The sequence below is a fragment of the Cyrtonyx montezumae genome, unplaced genomic scaffold, assembly GCF_038088225.1.
Source record: "Cyrtonyx montezumae isolate F1298 unplaced genomic scaffold, pur_monq_1.0 scaffold_8, whole genome shotgun sequence".
Classification (NCBI taxonomy): Eukaryota; Metazoa; Chordata; class Aves; order Galliformes; family Odontophoridae; genus Cyrtonyx; species Cyrtonyx montezumae.
Window position 1 is genome coordinate 54549268 of NW_027072089.1, and position 18459 is coordinate 54567726.

At 40.6% G+C, this 18459-nt stretch overlaps 1 protein-coding gene and 1 non-coding gene across 2 annotated transcripts; both read left to right on the forward strand.

Moving 5' to 3' along the window:
* Positions 1-267: 267 nt before the first annotated feature.
* On the forward strand, positions 268-11467 carry CNDP1 (carnosine dipeptidase 1). The gene is made up of 11 exons (XM_065753117.1): positions 268-393; positions 810-953; positions 1818-1980; positions 3875-3963; positions 5129-5326; positions 6680-6764; positions 7302-7462; positions 8257-8421; positions 8592-8733; positions 9116-9263; positions 10840-11467. Exons 1-11 carry the CDS (start codon positions 307-309, stop codon positions 10940-10942), a joined length of 1485 nt encoding a protein of 494 aa, XP_065609189.1. The 5' UTR covers positions 268-306; the 3' UTR covers positions 10943-11467.
* A 5494-nt stretch (positions 11468-16961) lies between these two features.
* Positions 16962-17126, forward strand: LOC136059534 (U1 spliceosomal RNA). The gene has a single exon (XR_010623234.1). It is a non-coding gene; the product is annotated as a U1 spliceosomal RNA (small nuclear RNA).
* Positions 17127-18459: the final 1333 nt, after the last annotated feature.

Here is an 18459-nt window from a genome sequence, read left to right on the forward strand (position 1 = left end):
ATGCTTCCTCTGATTTCCTTACAAAGCAGAAATCACAAAGCTGTTTACTCTTCGGTCATTTTTTTCCACATTTTCTTTCTTTTTTTTTTTTTTAAGAAGCTTGATTATGAATGTTTGTAGATTTTATGTGATAAAATAACTCAGGCATCCTCTCTCCTGGCTTGCAGGACTTAAATAAGGCTCAGTATTCTGCAATTGTCTGTGGTTTATAGCACAGAAAAGAAGTGCCTGTTACACGCTGTCTCTAATGTTTAATTTTATCTTTCATTTTCAGAAAGTGCCCACCTCAGCCTTGTGCTGCTCTTTATGGCAGGGATGTCCTTCTCATCCCTTTCAGCATTGGAGACTGAGATCTTCCACTACATTGAGGCACATCAAAGCGACTTCATTGAGGTAGGAATTGTATTGCTGGGAAATGGTCAAAGGGCAGCACTAATGTGTTGGAGGCCCATGTTCCACATGAGAGATGGGTGCCTGCCATTAAGGGAGTGGCAAGTTTCAGGTTTGGCACTGGGTGAAGCAAACAGACCTCACAGCTCCTAGTGCTGTCTGCCAGGGTGCTCAGCTGAGAGAGGCTGGCATGGGATTCTGATGACTTGCTGGGGGCCAAGGTTTAAGCATAAGAAAGGCAATCCTGGCTCTTGGCAAATATTTTCAATTGGAAAACATACAGCTTCTATGATATTGCTGACAGGATGGAAAGAAAACCATGTTCCAGTGTGATGTTTTCGTATCCGAAGGTCAATCACCACAGATTTCTGGGTTTTAGACTAATCAGCTTATTGAGCTGTCCTTCCCTTCCTGCACAGGATCTCAAGGAATGGGTGGCTGTGGAAAGTGATTCTGTGCAACCACACCTTAGGAAAGAAGTGATGCGAATGATGTCATTGGCAGCAGCCAGGCTTGCAGTTTTGGGAGCCACTGTTAATTCAGTAAGCCTGGGGTCACAGCAGGTGCATGTCCATTTCTTGTATTTAAAATGTCATATCTGTTCATGTGTCATGTTTTTCCCATTAACTGTAGGAAAGGGAAGGAAAAGGGAAAAGGTCTGAATTTTTACCAGAGTTTAACTTTATTTTTGATGCTGTACCACAGTTAATGCATCAGCTCTTCACCAAATTCTCCTTATGAGGAAGTAACTTTTACAAGGAAAATGTCACCAGAAATGGGACCTTAATTGTCATCTTTGGTTTTGGGGGCTTAACGATTCTTGGCAAACAACAGGTAAGAGTTAGCTTCTGAGATTTTTTTTCTCCAGTTTACTCATCTCACTGAAGCTGTGGCTCTTTCCTGCCCCGAGGTTCTAGGCTTCTATGCTCAGAGAAATTGAAAACTTGTGACCAGGGTTCCCTTCTCCTTCCCCTGAGGCTCCTGGGAAGGTGAGTGAGTGTCTCAGCAAAACAATCCTGTGGCACAGCAATATTTTAATACTATCAGGCTATGTCATTTACTAGTCATAATGAATGCATTTAAAAATAAAACCTGAGCACGTCATGTATTTACTGTCACCAAGATACATATCAACAGTGTCAATAACAGCAGAGAATGGAGAAGTATTAGTTTAGTAAAGAGTCCAGTTATTGCAATAAAATGTTAGAGGAGCTCCATAAAGTCCCAGAAGAACATGAACACGAGGGGAAAAAATCTTAATTTTTCTAAGTAGTTAGATTTGCATTCCAAGTCAGATTTAAGGACTTGATCAAATCAACAGAATATACAGAATTATTTGCAATGAGTACTCCAGTTCCTACAACAGTTGCAAGTTTTTAAAGGCTTATTTTTTTTTCCTATGTTGCTTTTATACCATTGATCTACAGTTGCTGAATGGACAGCATCTTCCACAGCCACCAGTCATTCTCGGGGAACTTGGCAAGGATCCTAAAAACCTCACGATCTGTTTCTATGGCCATGTGGATGTGCAGCCTGCCAGAAGGGAAGATGGCTGGAAAACTAACCCTTACACATTGACCGAAATCAATGGTGTGTATCCATTCACAATTCTTCTGTCATTATTTGAAATATGACTTTGAGATTTCCAGTGGGAGGATGTTCCCTGTATTGTTAACTACGGCACAAGGACTTAACTCATGGAATTTGATCGGACAAATCCAGCAACTTTACCTCTCGAAACCATGCTGTGAGTGGTGAGACTCATCACTGACTTTGGTGTGGAAAAGCCATGTGACATTAATATTGCTTTACAGTTTTCATTAGAAAGTCTATTTCTGCTTTAAGATTCTTATTGGGTAACAATACTGGGTCAGCCACTGTCCTCCCTAGCCCTTCTTGTTCTTCTTTCATAATCCTTTAGCACCTCCTCCTGCCACAGTGGAACACAGGAACATTACATAGAGCTGTAGAATATTCTGAGTAGCTGGAAGAGACCCTTAAAGTTCTTCTGGTCCAGCTCCCCTGCAATGAACAGGGACACCTACACCAGGTTACTCAGGGCCCCATTCACTGTGACCTTGAATGTCTCCAAGGATGAGGCTTCCATCATGCCTATGGGCAACCTGTTCCAGTGCCTCACCACCCTCATCTTAATAAAAAAACCACTTTATCCTTATATCCAATCTAAATATCTCCTCTTTTAGCTTGAAACCATTTCCCCTTGTCCTACACTAATAGACCTTGCTAAAGAGTGTGTCTCCTTCTCATAGTCCCCTGTAGATACAGAAAGGCTGCACTCAGGTTTCCCTGGTGCCTTCTCTTCTTCAGGCTGAGCAGCCCCAACTCTCTCAGCCTGTTCTTGTAGGGGAGGTGTTCCATCCCATGGATTGTGTTTGTGGTCCCCCACTGGACATGCTCCAACAGGTCCATGTCTTTTCTGTACTGAGGACTCCACATCTGGACACAGTACTCCAGGTGAGGCCCCATCAGTGCAGAGTAGAGGAGCAGGATCATTTCCCTCATCCCACAGACCACGTTTCATTTGTTGCAGCCCGGGATACAGTTGGCTTTCTGGCATGTGAGGGCACACAGCTGGCTCATGTCCAGCTTGCCATCCACCAGTACCAAGTCCTCTCTGGCAGGGCTGTCCTTCATCTTTACATCCCCCACCTTGTGCTGAAAGTGGAGGTTGCCACAACCCAGGTGCAAGATCCAGGTGCACTTGGATTATTTAACCTCATGAGTTTCACCTGGGCCCACAGGGTGGAATAATATCAATCCTCTCCTTGAGGTAGCAATCCTTGTCCTGCAATCAGCTGAGTATGACAAGTTTTATTCACTGAAGAAAAACAAACGGTGGATAGTGGGTCAGAGGGTGAGAAAAGCCAAAAACACAGAGATCCTGGTTCCCAGTCCTGTAGCCATTAAGTCACTGTTTCCCATCTGCTGCAGCTGGTTCCAAACAACTTTATCAAGGTAACTCTTTTGCCTACATTGGGGGCTCCCATGGATATTTACTGCTGTATATGAAAACAAAATCTGTCTTTGTATGTACCTGTATAGCTGAATGTTAAAAAGTTATTCTGCAACTGTATTTGCAGTTCATGTTTCTGTGGTGGTGCTCATCTGTGCTCTTTTGCTGCTTGTTATCTATGCAGAAACTACACTTTGTGCAAACTCTCTAGGCACGTCTAGAGGGAACAAGCAGCTCTTCAAAATAGAAGTGGAAATCAAAAAACAGCATGCAGCAGAAGCCACTGTATGATGTATACAGAAGGAAAAAATCACAGTAAAAACTAGCATACAAGTTCACTGGTAAACAGATATCACCTTATTTAAAACATGTCAGTGAAGTCTTGATTCTGTTGGCACCTCACTTGATGTGCTGGTACAGCTTCTGTGGCAGCAGTAATCTGCCAATTGCATTGATGTGACTCACAAAGTGTTAAAATTGCTTGGAAAATGTTTTTTGTCTTTGTTTAAGGAAATCTGTATGGGCGTGGAGCAACAGATAACAAAGGACCTGTGTTGGCTTGGATAAATGCAGTGGAAACATATAGAGCCTTGAAAATAGTAGGTATCAGTGAGGAGCTGGTTATTATTACAGTATCTCTGGAGGAATGTGTTTGCCTTCTTCTGACTTAGATAATATGTCTCTTTCCCAACAGTATGTTTATCTTGAAATATTAGCTTATTTCTAATGCCATTAACAGTGCACTTGTCTTGCTCCAGTATGAAGGTGTACTCAACTACTTTTATTTTGAGTAGCCTGTAAGCATTGTAAAAAATAGTCTTGCTGTCACTGTCATTCAAAGGAGAATACTGTGCAGTGTCAAAGGCTTTTATCATATGCTAATAGCTATCATGTTATTTTTAAAATGCAAACAAAAATGAATCTTTGTCATTGCACCTTCCCCTAGAAAAGAGCACAGACCATCAGAAAATACTCATGAATGGCTTGTTCCTAAATTTCTGTGGTTGTTTGATGTGCCGTTGGTGAACAATGCAAAAGTGAACATCTATTGTACAAGTTAATTTAATTCTAAATGTTCCTGAGCTTGATCTGAGAATTGAATCAAACCAGAAAGCATCCTTACAGCCTGTAATCAGAAAATGAATTGAAATGGGCAGCTGAGAAATTTATTTCTCCTATAGGATATGTCAGCACTTGTAACTCTCACTATTCCACAACATTTCTCATAGTTAGTTAGTCTTGGAAATGCATTCTTATGAGCCAGCAGGGCAACAGGTTCACGAGGACAACTATCAGGGATTCACCAACAAAGGTGACTAACCTCTGTGATGGGTAACGTGCTGTGAAAACAGAAGCAGTGGAGTTTTGCAAGTGATCCCAAAATGCGTGCTGGTAGTGCAGGTTTATGGGGCTGGAAATTTTCTGTGAAAATGCTATTGTTTTTACATGTGTTTTCCAAAGTGATTAAAATATTTAATATTACCTGGAGAAATCCCATGACAGCCCAAAAAGTTTTCTGAAAAGTAAAAATGATTTGCTCAAACATTGTTACATATAAATATATATATAATGTAGAGAAAAACAAGTTTTGCTGGAAAACTGTTTATGTTTCTAACAAGGCCTTTTCTATTAAAACAAGCTGTATACTCCACATCTTTCTCATCTAATATATACTGCAAGTCAATCTGCTTTTGCTTTTTACAGATTCCTCTTTATTTTTGAAAGTGCTTGTTCCTTATCCAGACTTCTCTGATGTTCTTTCAGGCTATGCCAGTAAACTTCAAGTTTGTTATTGAAGGCATGGAGGAAGTAGGGTCTTTGGGGCTGGAAGAGCTACTTGAAGAAAAACAGGGCTTTTTCTCAGATGTTGATTACATCGTGATTTCGGACAACCTCTGGCTCAGCAAGAAGAAGCCTGCTCTTATATATGGGACTCGGGGCAATGCCTGCTTCTCTGTGGAGGTGAGGGACATGGGCTTGTGTGAAGTGGGTCCCTGATGGTGAGCAGTGATGTATCTGAGATCACATCTGTCCCCGTATGCAGAGAAAAGCTGAGAGAAAGTTGAGTGTTCACAAATGCAGCTCTTCTTTCCATGCACTTCATTTCACTCTTTCAGATGTTAGCCTTACTTGCTTTCATTAGTTTCTCTTCATCCTTGATCTCTCTCCTATCCCATTACTCGCCTCCTGTTCCAGCTCTTTGTCATTGCTCCACCCTCACATCTCTCTTCTGCAGCATCGTTCTTACATAACCACACCTCCAAATTCATACCACCACCCTTCTATACCTATTTCTCCTACTGTTCTTCCCCTTCTGCAGCAGATATAACTTAATTCAACATCACTGCCTGTAGGCCCTCAATTTAGTTGGATCTCTGATTTTTAAAAGCAGTACAAAATTTCTGTAAACCGTTGGCAGTAGCAAATAATGGAGCTCTGCAGCACGTTTAGCAGCCAACATGAGCTACTGTGAAAGGAAGAGAAATTTTGCATCTGGAAACTTTAAGCATAAAAGAAAGCCAGAGAGAAGATGAAAGAACTAGAGAACTAAAGAAAAATGTGCATTAACCTTTATGTTTGAAAAGGAATGAAATTTGTTTTTAACCAATAGAACCTCAGCAGCCTTTACTCAAGTCATCTAAGTCTAGGTTTAGAAAAGTGATGGCATTGAAACATCAGAAATGATCTCTACCTGCTACCAGACAGTTGGCTGTAAAGAGGTTTAGAGAAGAATAAACAAGTTTGTTGCAGGAATATATTTTATGATAAACCTGAGTATGACACTGAGTCTGGAAAAACAACCCACTTAATAAACCAAATATCTTTCTCTGTTCTAAAGTTGTGTGATTTGAGAGACCTCTGAATTCTTGGTTGTTACAATCTGGATTCAAACTTGGACATGCATTTTCTAAATGCAGAACAAATAAGGTTTTTTCTTGCCTTTGTGATGAAGATTTTTGTGCTTATTCCACATTGCCAAAAACTGCAATATGCAAGTGTTTTGTTTATGACATATTTAATTTTATTGAATCAAAGGAAGGAATGGAGAAGGATCCTTGCTTTCAAGTGCCTGTAAGTAGTATAGACTGCTGAGTTTCTCTCTCCATTGGTTAACAACGAAGGCCTATCTTCTATTTACCAGAAGCACTGGTAAAGAGAAGTTCCTGACACGTTTCCCATTTTATGAATAGAAACACATAATAGTTTTCTATTCGTGGCCTCATTTGAAAAAGTGAAGCTGCTGGTTCCTGAGGAAAATATTTGCAAAAGAATGAGGTAGGGACTATTGATATGTAAGCAGTGTTTTTGGCACAGGTGGAAGGTGGTGACAAGGATCTTCACTCTGGAACTTTTGGAGGCATCATTCACGAGCCGCTGACAGACCTGATAGCTCTGCTGGGTAATAACATGCACCGTGGCTCAGAAGTAGCTGGGGAACAGTAACTCACAATCAACCTAATCAGTGCCATGTCTGATTGACCTGAATGGGGCAAGTCTAACTGAAGCATGATTCCTAGGTTTCCAAAGCTCTGCATAAGTGTGGTGAGAGCAGCTGAGGAAGGGAGCGTCCCTGGTAAAGCCAGACATGTGCCTGCTGTCCTTTCAGTCTAATACTCATCTGTTAATGAAGGATGGACAAGGATTGTGGGCATCCTGAATAGCAACATCCAGTCTTCTAATGCTGATTTGTTTCTCACTGGGTGATGCTCTCATGTCTGCAGCTGGGCTGACAAGTAACCACTACAAACAAACAACAGCTCAGTGCTTTTCTTACTTAATATGAAAGAACATCAAGTTAGGTAAGGCAACTTGATGGATGCAAAGACTTGTAGTAGTTGTAAACTCAAAAGAATTAAGTAAAAAGGAAAAGATGTTGCAACTGCCAAGTAGAAGAAATAAGTCCTACTATTACTGATATATTCATTTTCTTTTGTAGACAGCCTTGTAGATCCCACAGGTCAAATTCAGATCCCCGGAATCTATGACGCTGTTGCTCCCCTGACAGATGAGGAGAAGAAACTGTATGAATCCACTGAATATGATATAGAGGAACACAAAAATAATAGTGGAGTGAAAAAACTCCTCTACAACACCAAGGTAAAAATAAAGAAAGAATTTAAATTACCCATTTGTTGTGCCTACGGATAAAGCCAGACTGAAAGGTATTTTCAGTCAATGGCAAACTCAAATTAAAGGAACACAGAATACCAAAAAGTAAACAAAATTAATCTGCAGAAAATGTAAACTTCTGTGTAAAGTAATCCAAAAAATGAAAAATCAATGAAAAAGAATCATGCAAACCAAGGAGTTTGGTTATAAGCCTCTATGCCAGAATTTAAAAATACCTCCTACATAAAAACTGAAGAAAAGGGCTGGCTTAGAAAGATCTCTCTGCACAAGACTTGCAGCTGGGAGAAAGGGTAGAGTGATTCGTAGTTTATCATTAATTAATTATACTGATGCTGGTTGCTACTTGCATGAAAAAGCTTCTGAAATGGCCTAAACCAGACTGTAATAATCGGTCTTCTATAATTAACAGTAAATAAGTTTTGATGCTTTTCCTAGTTATGGATGAAATTGCATGTGTGCACAAACATGGTAGTAAAAAATTCACTGCCAAAATATTTTTAATTGTGCTTTGACTTTCTTTCTGTGTATTAAAAGCTTTTCTCATCTAAATGTTTCTAAAAGGAAACAAATATAGACTGGAAGCAGAAGTTTTATTTTTTTAATGAAAAGATAGCTTTAGTTTTATTTACAAACCAAACAACCTTAGAACACAGCTCTCAAAGTACAACATGGATAGAAAAGGTGTGCTTCTTCAGTTTGATTCTACCAGTTGTGAATGGCTCCACTGTCATCCATTCTATTTTTTATCTTATTTTTTGAAGGAAGAAATACTTCTACACTTGTGGCATTATCCTTCTCTCTCTATTCATGGGATTGAAGGAGCTTTTCATGAACCAGGAATTAAAACAGTAATTCCAGCAAAAGTCATAGGGAAATTCTCAATCCGCCAAGTCCCCTACATGGAACTTTCAGATGTGAAACAACAGGTAGGAAGCTAAAGCCAGGTACTTTCTACTGTGTGAGCTAAGTCCTTCTTAGCACCTTGCATCTTTACGACCTCTGTAGTAAACTGAAAGAACATTTCTTGCATTTAGCTGCTTACAAGGGTAGTTTCAAGAAGATGAAAGATTCTAGATGGAAGGTGTTTGTCCTGCAGGTGGTGAACCATTTGGAGAATGTATTTGCCAAGAGGAACAGTCCAAACAAACTGAAAGTGTCCATGCCCCTGGGTGCCAAGCCCTGGGTCACTGATGTTAATGATCCACTATATAAAGCAGCAAGAAGGGCAATAAGGACAGGTATGTCTCTTCTTTTTCAGTTTTTTGATATATCTGCAAGTCTGCAGGGGAAATGTGCTCATTCACAGAGGAAAATGACTCCATGTTCAGTGCTATACTCACCCTAATGAATCTCACTGATTTTGACAGAACAACTCAGCCACAGAGGCCTTCGCGTCTTGCTGAGTTGGTATGCGTTCGATCGATCAACCAAAAAGGCTCATTTAGTTCTTTCACGTACTCATACAGAGATGGAACAGTAAAGTACAACTGATTTATTAAATCAACTGGCTATGCACACAAAACAATTTTCACTCGAGCAGAAAAACGTAGGTATTTGGTAGCAGAAGTACCTTTTATTTATTTCAGTTAAGAATTAATTCATTCTTTGCATGTGTTTCAGTTTTTGGAGAAGATCCAGACTTTATTCGGGATGGTTCAACAATTCCTATTGCCAGAATCTTTCAGACTATAACACAGAAAAGGGTGATCATGTTTCCGATTGGAGCAGCTGATGACGGGGAACACTCTCAGAATGAGAAAATAAGCAGGTTTCTTTTACTTCTTCATTTCCACTATAAGAGAAAGGAAGAAGAATCAGAGTTCCTTGGTACCTACCTATAACACTGATGGTGGGGAAGCTTTGCTCTCCAGTAGACATTTCCTAAGTTCTGTCTCCAGCAAACCTATTGCTCCATGATGCAGAAAGCAAAATTCCAAATTGATGACATTTGTGTTTTGCATGACATATCTACTAAGTCTTTAATTATATCAGAGTGAAAACTGTCTTTGCTGCGACAGTCAAACAAAGATGATAAAGGGTGTGGAACACCTACCTCCATTATGAGGAGAGGCTGAGAGACCTGGGTCTGTTCAGCCTTGAAAAGGGAAGACTCAGAGGCAATCTTATCCACATCTATAAATATCTAAGGAGTGGGAGGCAAAGGGATGAGGCTGGACACATCAGTGCGTGGTGATAGGATGAAGGGAAATGGCCTCAAACTGAGGCATAGGAAGTTCTGCATAAATGCGCATGGGAACTTCACAGTGCAGTGACGGAGCAGTGGCACAGCTGCACAGAGAGGTGGTGGAGTCTCCTTCTCTGGAGACATTCCAGACCCGCCTGGACGCCTACCTGTGCAACCTGGGCTAGGGAGCTGCTGTGGCAGGGGGGGTGGACTCGATGACCTCTAGAGCTCCCTTCCAACCCCTACAATTCTGTGATTCTGTGAAACTTGTATCTGGTCTGGAGAATGACGATGTAAAGCAGCACTTTCCTCTCACAGAATCTATTTTTGAAGTATTATAGTTGGATGTACTCAGGCTAATGTTTAAGAACAGATTTTGATGCTTTTCAGGACAAATGGAGCCAGAAGTACATTTATATTAGAGGGACCCTAATTAGTTTAATTCCATCAAAATTAATGTGTTGCCCAAGTATTTGTGCAGATTCTGATTTGGGCTGTGCTGAACAGAGGGAACTGGAGAACAGCCGTACTTCTCAAATGATTTTTTTTCCTCTCGGTATAGCTCTAACTCTTACAATTGCAGATGATAGTAACCAGGATACATTACACTGAAACAATTTTCTCGAGGAATGCTTCAGAGGAATGCCAGTTGCAGTGAATCCAGAATCTCAGTGCATTGTGCCCTTTTTTCAGGAAGCTGCTTCTTCCTGATGTTCCTTGTAATGTAAATGAGCATGAGCAAGCTATCTTTACTCTTACATGGGAGAAGAAAATGAAGTCACCTCTCTAACCTTTTATTTTGGCTGTGACAATTATGCTCACAGCTCAGAGAAATTTGGTATCACCACAGGTATGAATGGGGTCTTAGAACATTATTTTTCTCATCTTTGGAGAGGAGCTTTTCCTTGTACTCCTCTCCTGAACCAGCGTGATGCATGATGCAAGACAGGGTTAAGGAGCTGGCAGTGATTTTGCTTGTTAAACCTGTCACTAATAAATTGGTGGGTTTTATTTTTATAATACAGATGATCTTTTGTTGGTTCTTTTTGGTGTCCAACCTCACAAATTTATCTGAGATACTCAAAACTTGGGCTAGGCCACTAACTGAACAGCTGATTGGCCTCACAGGACTTTATTCTCTTTCTTTCCTTTTTCACAGACGCAACTACATTGAAGGAACAAAAGTGTTTGCTGCCTTTTTCCTGGAGATATCAAAGCTACGTGGGCAGTCCAATGAAACATCGAACCCAGGGACCAAATAGATAGACTCTCACAACCAAATTATTTAAGCACGTTTTAGTTCTTATGCTTTGAAACCTCCTGATCTGGAAAAACACATAGATCACATGTTCTATGGGCCTGAATTTGAGGAAAAAAATAAACACTATGCTATTATTTTTGGCATACTGCTAAATGATATGCATTTGGTATTCAATCAGTATAGTGAACTCATCCCTGATGCTATGAAACAGGGTTATGCATAATTTATTCTTATAAAGGGCAGTTTGTTGTATTTTAAAATTCAGAGCAAAGGGAATTTTGACATTATTTTATTAAAGCTACTTTGTTTCTCTTTTATAGTATGCCCGTGTTTATGCCACCTACCTCACATTTCAGTTCCTGAATTCACGTAATTTGCACCACTTGATTCCTCCTGCCTATATACAGAATCTCACTATGGACCTTTATGAATAAAGATACACTGTTACGTTAACCTTGTCCTTTGCAGTAGGCTTTACATAGGAAGAACAACCCAGTTAGTCTGCTGAATTTGATTCAAAGACTTGCCTATGCAAGAGAATAATCACTGGGGTCAACAGAGCTGTTATGGTGAATAAATATTTCCAGGTCTCAGTTCTGCAAGAGAATAATCACTGGGGTCAACAGAGCTGTTATGGTGAATAAATATTTCCAGGTCTCAGTTCTGCTTTTTCCCCATTTAGTTCAAATTTCTTCTTCTTGTGCTGTGAGCATACTATTAAGATTTACTATATAATATGTGTTTCTTTAACATGGTGCTCTGTTTGTACAATAACAACAAAGTTTTTTGTAAATATGTTTTGGCCAAAGTCAGCCATCAGAAGTATGTTTTTTCCACCAAATCAGCAGCTGTTAGTTGCTTTTAAAGTGTCAATTCATGTTGATAATTTAACTGAATGTTCGTGATGCACTGATACATCTTTGCTTCATATGCACTTCCATGTCAAATGCCATTCTATCAGACTGCCCCCTTGCTGCCACCTGTCACATGGCAAAAAAATGTAATGGAATATTGGTGGGAAATTTCAACTTCTACGTCATCAGAGACTTGTTGATGAAATTTCACTCTTCCCGTACTTCATCCTCAAAAGCTGTTGTCCACAAATGCATATACTGCCAAAACACAGTGACATGAGTAAGGGGTGACTGTGAAGGGAGAGGTACTTCTCTCCGGTAAGATAAGATTATGGAAGTCTTCACAGGCAAGGGCTCTAGCTGCACCGCCAGAGAGAAAAGAAGATCCAGGGAACTACAGCTCAGTCTGTCTCACCTCTGTACCTGGCAGGATTATGGAGTAGATCCTCCTGAAGGCCCTACTAAGGCACATGGATGATAATCATGACGTGACTGGTGGTAAACAACTTGGCTTCAACAAGTTCATAAGTTCATAAGGTTGGAAAGGACCTATAAGATCATCTAGTCCAACCATCCTCCTATCACTATCCCTACCCAACTACTAAATCAAATCCCTTAGCACCTCATCTAAACAAGGGCAACCCTGTGTGAACATGGCCAGGGAAATGGCACCCTGGAGCACCTCTGGTGGCATCAGATGCTTACATGGATGGTCAAAGTCTGCTCTTCTCCCTGGTGCTTTGTGCCAAGGCTTCTGTCCTATAGGGAGGGAATCAGCTACTCAAGGGTGTGACTCTGTTTCCCTACTGCTTATTACTTTAAGAGAAGAAATTAGATCATCTAATATTCATTTTAAATTAGTGGGTTTAATTTCAAGCTAGGTGTGAAAGTTTTTTCTTTTTTTTTTTTTCATATTAGACAAACAGAGTTTGTCTCAAAAGGCAAGAGTAAAAAATGTCACAGTCAGCTAAAATCACAGAGAATGAGTGAAATAATAGGCTGCTGATGACTGGAGCTGAAGGCACAGGGAGATGAGCAGACTCCTGAGATGCAGAACTAATCAGGTCACCATCTGCTCTGAAAGTGGAAGATTAAGGTTGCTCATGTTGTTATGCTTCTTTTTTTCAGCAACTTCACTCCCAAGAAGCTTGGCTTTGACTCCCGCTAGTCATTCCTCTCAGAACAGAGCATTTAGCTTTTTTGGAAAATGTTACAAAATGCCTTGCTAGTTAAGGATGGCCATAGTCCACATTTGGACAGAGAAGGTTGCGCAACTGTCCCTGCACTGATGACACAGGAGCCCATGCCAATATGGCCAGTGCCAGCAAGAAGCCAGAGGTCCCAGGTTCTCTGCTGTAAGCAAAACACTGATTCATGAAAAAGTCGTGAGCACAATCTTCTCATCATGGTCTCCCTGTCTCATTATCACTTTGCTCATTGCTAGGATGCAAAGGACGTCTACATGGGCAAAACTTGCACACGGAACTTAAGGGATTAGAAGTCATTTTTTAAATGTATGGCAAATGCTTTTCCATTATTGGAAAATACAAGGACTCTGAGTGTGTAATAACACAAGCACAACTGAGGACAAGTCATAAGGAAGCCTTATCAACTCTGATCAAGTGATAGCACATTCAGATGGCATCTGCCCTCTGCTCACTTGTCCTCTGCCCAGCGATAGCTGGTTTTGTTTCAGAAAAAAAAGAAAGAGGTGAGGAAATACAACATCCCAACGTTAAGAAGTCTGGGTACCCATCCCTGGCAGGGGAGAAACCTTGAAGGGGCCTGCTAAGTGCCACATTTGTTGGAAGCAGCAGGCAGCGGCCATCGGCAGTGAGGGAGGTGGCACCCTCAGGAGCTCCCATGGTGGGAGCAGGCACAGGCTGCTGGCTTTCAACTGCAAAGAATTTATTTATAGTTAAATAAATTAGTTAGGATAAGCTTCTCAGTTAGTTAGGATAAGCTTCTCAGCCACACTTCTCAAAGCTTAAATATTAATAATTTTGCCACGTGTGGGATACTGCTACATTAAATCATTAAGTTACAGAAAAATAGAACAGGAAATTCAAATTGGCTTGCTAACAATGAGAGCATTGTCATGTACTGGTTTGTTCTTTCTCACAGATTTTTTTCATATGGACCTGAATCTTCTTTTCTAAGGTGCTGAGAAGTCACTTGGATATTTCTACTGGTTTCTAACAAAATATGTGAATAAGGTAGCAGTGCCTTCCCAGCCTGCCTGAAGGACAGCAGTTCTGCACAGCCTCCCAGTAGATCCAGCAGCTCATGAAGAATGGGTTGCTGGTGATGGGTGATCAGGTAGTTCCTAGTAACCTCATCTACTCTTGCTCAGTCTTAAAACATGCAAACGCTTTCAGAAAATATGCTTGCATTTTATAATCTAAATCCTCCAAGGTTTTTTGTGAGAAACTTGTCGTTTTTACTTCCTCCTCAAGGCAGGAGTAGCAACTGTACTTTGTGGACCTATGCAGATGTGTAAAAGTGCTTGCAAAAATTTAACTAGGCCTTGAATTTGGATTCTATTTGCAACAAAACATTACCCTTAGGAGGGGGAAAAAACAACAAAACTTTGCTCGAGCTTCAAAGTACACTCTGAACAAGGTGCATCCTTGTCAGCAATGAAAAATGGTCATGTTCCTTAACAGACAAACGTTTGAGAGCTTTGTAGTGTGTGTACAAAGTCTTCTGTCTGTGCATATGAGGAATTGTTTAATATGACTGTTTATTTGTATTTATTTTTGTGCATCATATCTATAAAGAAGTTTTTTTTCATTTCTTCGGGAGCTGAATAGGAAGTGTGTGACATTCCTTGAAGCACGAGGCTCTGACGGTGCTACTCATGGGCCACAGGAAAGGATTTGTAGGTACAGTTACAATTTGTTAACCTAAGTATTTGCTTTAAAATGGTGGGGTGAGGATAACACTTTGAGCATTATTCGCTTGGGATTTTTTCTTTTCGATTTCCACTAACTGCAATATGAAAACTCGAAAAGCTGCTAAAAATAGCATTTTTCATTGAAAAGGCATTATTGGAGCTGCTCAAATTTTTCCTTTTCCTAAATTGTATGAAATGATAGGAAATTCAGATAACTTCCAAGCATTCCTTAAAGCCTGCGTGCATGCTGTCTTGCTTTTCTCTGTACCCATCTATACTGTGGTTCTATTAAACAGGAAAAGGTGGAGCAAGATGATGGCTCATATTACATTTTGTTTACATCAGGTTACCTATGTTACAACAGAGAAGTTTGATCAAAAGTATAAAGCAGCAAGCGACCATTTAGTTCACATGAAAATGAGTAACTATATGTACTTACAGTGAGTTAATTGGCACAACCGAACTGTAAAACCTAGGGGTTAGCATGATGTGGACAAGAAGGCACAGCCTGTAATGAAGGCGTATGTCCAACAGGCAGCATGACCTAGCTGGCATTCCACAGCAAAGCACAGACTGGCTTCCTCCGTTTCCAGTGCTGGCATGGCCATGAGGTAGCAGATGGTGCATCTCAGCACCAAGCTGAGTGCAGGGCTGCAGGCTCAGGCCCTTTCCCACAGGCGGCAGCAAGGAATGAAATGTAAGGCTGGTTCAGCCCGAGGTCTACAGGGGCAGCCCCACAGCAGTTCTTTCAGTCTTGCTTTGCAAATGAGAGAAAAGCCACCACTTGATAAGGTTCTCTAAGTTTGTTTGTTTATTTATTTTTCCTGTGGGAAAAGCATTTTGGATTGAAAAAAGAGGAAGGTAGACATGCATGTGTGTGCGTGTGCGCATATGCACACACAAGTGGCAAAAAGGAGTTCCTGTTGTTTACATCATAATTATTCTGTTTGACCTTTTCCTTACGGCTGTGATTGCATAGACAGATTAAAACTGTATGCAGATTTCCTTCAAAAACTTGCCACTCTGGGAAACAATACTGACGGTTGTCAACCCCTTACAGTCACTGCTGCAAACTATTTGGCCATCCTGTGGACACCATTCTGCACCATTCAGCCTGTCCAAGTTGGTACCTACATGGCCATGGTCAAATTCCATAGTCACAGGTGTTTCCTTAAAAAGGTGTGATGTGCAAGAAAACCCATAACTCAAACTTGCTAAGTATGATTGCTGTGATTCTTTTCTCATCCTAAATGAGACAAAGCTCTGTGCTTCTTGTACACGAATGAGCACAGAAATTAATAATTCTGTCTACCTTTGCTACTTAGGTTACACAGCTAGGTAAACCTTAGTACTACTGTAAATAAGCAGCACTTCTAGTGAAATTGTTTCAGTTTTAAAGCTGAAGGAATATTGCAACTGTATAATGATTCCTAATGCCACTTTTTCTTAGCAACTAAATACATTCTATGCACACGTTTAATTTAAAAATGAAATATTAGCTACTTAACCACCAGCACATTTATTTAGTTTGTATTTAGATCTATTTTAACTCATATAATTATTTCAGAATAAAGAACAGGCAAGTTAATTTGCAGCATGACTTCAATTATATATGTATGTATATATGAGAGTATTAAATGTAGGCATGTCTGTAACATTTAATAGAAACTAAAATTTAAAAAAGTATTTTTGTTACAGTTATAGTTTTCCCTTTATTAGTAGCTAATCTGACTTTATGGCTTTTACAATACTCATGGCTCCCTCTTCAGGCTATGCCTCAAAACGTCCTAGGTACAAATACATCAATACAGATGTTACTTGAGACCCAGACCTTCAAAAATTTCCAGAAATATAAAATAAACTTGTAACATGCAAAGAAACTAAACTTGGGGGATATAAAAATATTGCTTTGCTACTTTCCCATTCTTAAAAATTCAAGAACAATTATACTATTATCAAATAAACTGTTCTTAATTAGATAATTTTTAAATCACTGGAGATTTCTTGTATCTGTAGGTTTAAGAACCTGAAAAAACGTGCTTAAACGTTATTGTAGAGGTACATAAACATCTATATCCTAATATACCTGTACCACAACTCAAGGAGTCTTCCTCTCTTTAGATTTGTTATTATATAGAGACCAATTAAAGTATATACCACAACCCTTAGGTACTGGACAAAAAAAAAAAAAAAAGAGATCCTTCTCTCACCAGCGTTCTCTGTTACACTTTCTCTAATGATACTCATCATACTTTCAAATTTGTTGATTCATTCCACCTGGCTGGAGAGACACTGCCATCAGGCAGGTGGTTTTCCCGGGGTGAGGCTTACCCCTTGCACTCCAGGTGTACTGATCCCTGTAATTTCCCCAAATGTAGGGAACTTGACTACATAAAACTTGTAGTAGGGGGGGAGTCTGTTTGCGTTCTCCTCTTTTGAAGGTCCCAAAGACACTCAAAGGGTTTGAGTACCTCTCCTATGAAGGGAGGCTGAAGGAGCAGGGCTTGTTTGGCTTGGAGAAGTGAAGGCTCTCGGGAGACCTCACTGTGGCTTTCTATTACTTAAAAGGAATTCATAAGCAGGAGGGAGACTGACTTTTTACACAGTCTGATAGTGATGGGACAAGGGCAGACAATTTTAAACTGAAAGGGGAGAATTAGGTTAGATGTCAGGCAGAAATTCTTTACTCAGAGGGCAGTGAGGCACAGCAGCCCAGAGAAGCTGTGGGTACCCCATCCCGGCAGGTGCTCAAGGCCAGGTTGGATGAGGCCCTGGGCAGCTGAGCTGCTGGGGGCAGCCCTGTACACAGCGCGGGGTGGGGCTGCGTGAGCTTTGAAGTCACTTCCAACCCAAGCCAAACTATGACTCTGCAATTGCAATCTTTCCAGCCTTCAGGCTATAGAGACTGCTTAAATCCTTAAACCATTTTTGATCCTTACAACACACCACAGATCCAGCAACTCTTTGTTATATTGCTAACAAATTAGCCAATTACAAATTGGCTAAATGAACCAGAATTGTTATGCCTAATTAGGAAACCTGGCAGTGCTTTTTTTGTAGAGGGTATGATACTGGTGAAACATAGTGTCCTCTCTTGTGTTGCTACCACCCACAGTGGCTTTGAAGAAGGCTAAATGATGTTTCACTTAAATAGGATTGAGTAAAAAAGGCTGTGTAATCAGAAAATGAATGGTAGACCTACATTTTAAAAACCTGGGAAGTAGCAACTGCTCCTTTCCAACACAGATGATCCATGGGATGGAACACCTCTGCTGTGAGGACAGGCTGCGAGAGCTGGGGCTTACTCAACCTGGAGTAGGCTCCAGGGAGACCTGAGAGCGGCCTTTCGGTATCTATAGGGGGCTGTAAGAAAGGGACAGACTCTTCAGCAGGATAAGGGGAAATGGTTTCAAACTAAACGGGGAGATTTTAATGGGATCTAAGGAGAATGTTTTCTGTTTAAGATAAGGGTGGTGAAGCACTAGCACAGGTTGCCCACAGAGGATGCTTGACCCTGGAGACACTCAAGGTCACGCTGGGCAGGGCTCTGAGCAGCCTGATGGAGCTGTAGGTGTCCCTGCTCATTGTAGGGGAGCTGGACCAGGTGGCTCTTAGTGCTTCCTTCCAACTCGCTTCAATGATTCTTCACGTTTGAGTTCCTGAGGCCACACTCCTCTACTTTTGGTACTGAACCAATCGCCAGACTTTCAGAAGGAAAGAATTACTAAGCGTTTGAGTATTATGTTTTCTTCACGGGACAAGACGTTA

What these genes read in the sequence shown, in the direction of transcription:
- CNDP1 (XM_065753117.1), top strand. Translation starts at nt 307, where the DNA reads ATGGCAGGGATGTCCTTCTCATCCCTTTCAGCATTGGAGACTGAGATC. An exon ending in TAAGCCTGGGGTCACAGCAG is followed by an intron (nt 954 to 1,817) that starts GTGCATGTCCAT and finishes ATTGATCTACAG; the next exon opens with TTGCTGAATGGACAGCATCT. An exon ending in TTTCAGATGTGAAACAACAG is followed by an intron (nt 8,422 to 8,591) that starts GTAGGAAGCTAA and finishes TTTGTCCTGCAG; the next exon opens with GTGGTGAACCATTTGGAGAA.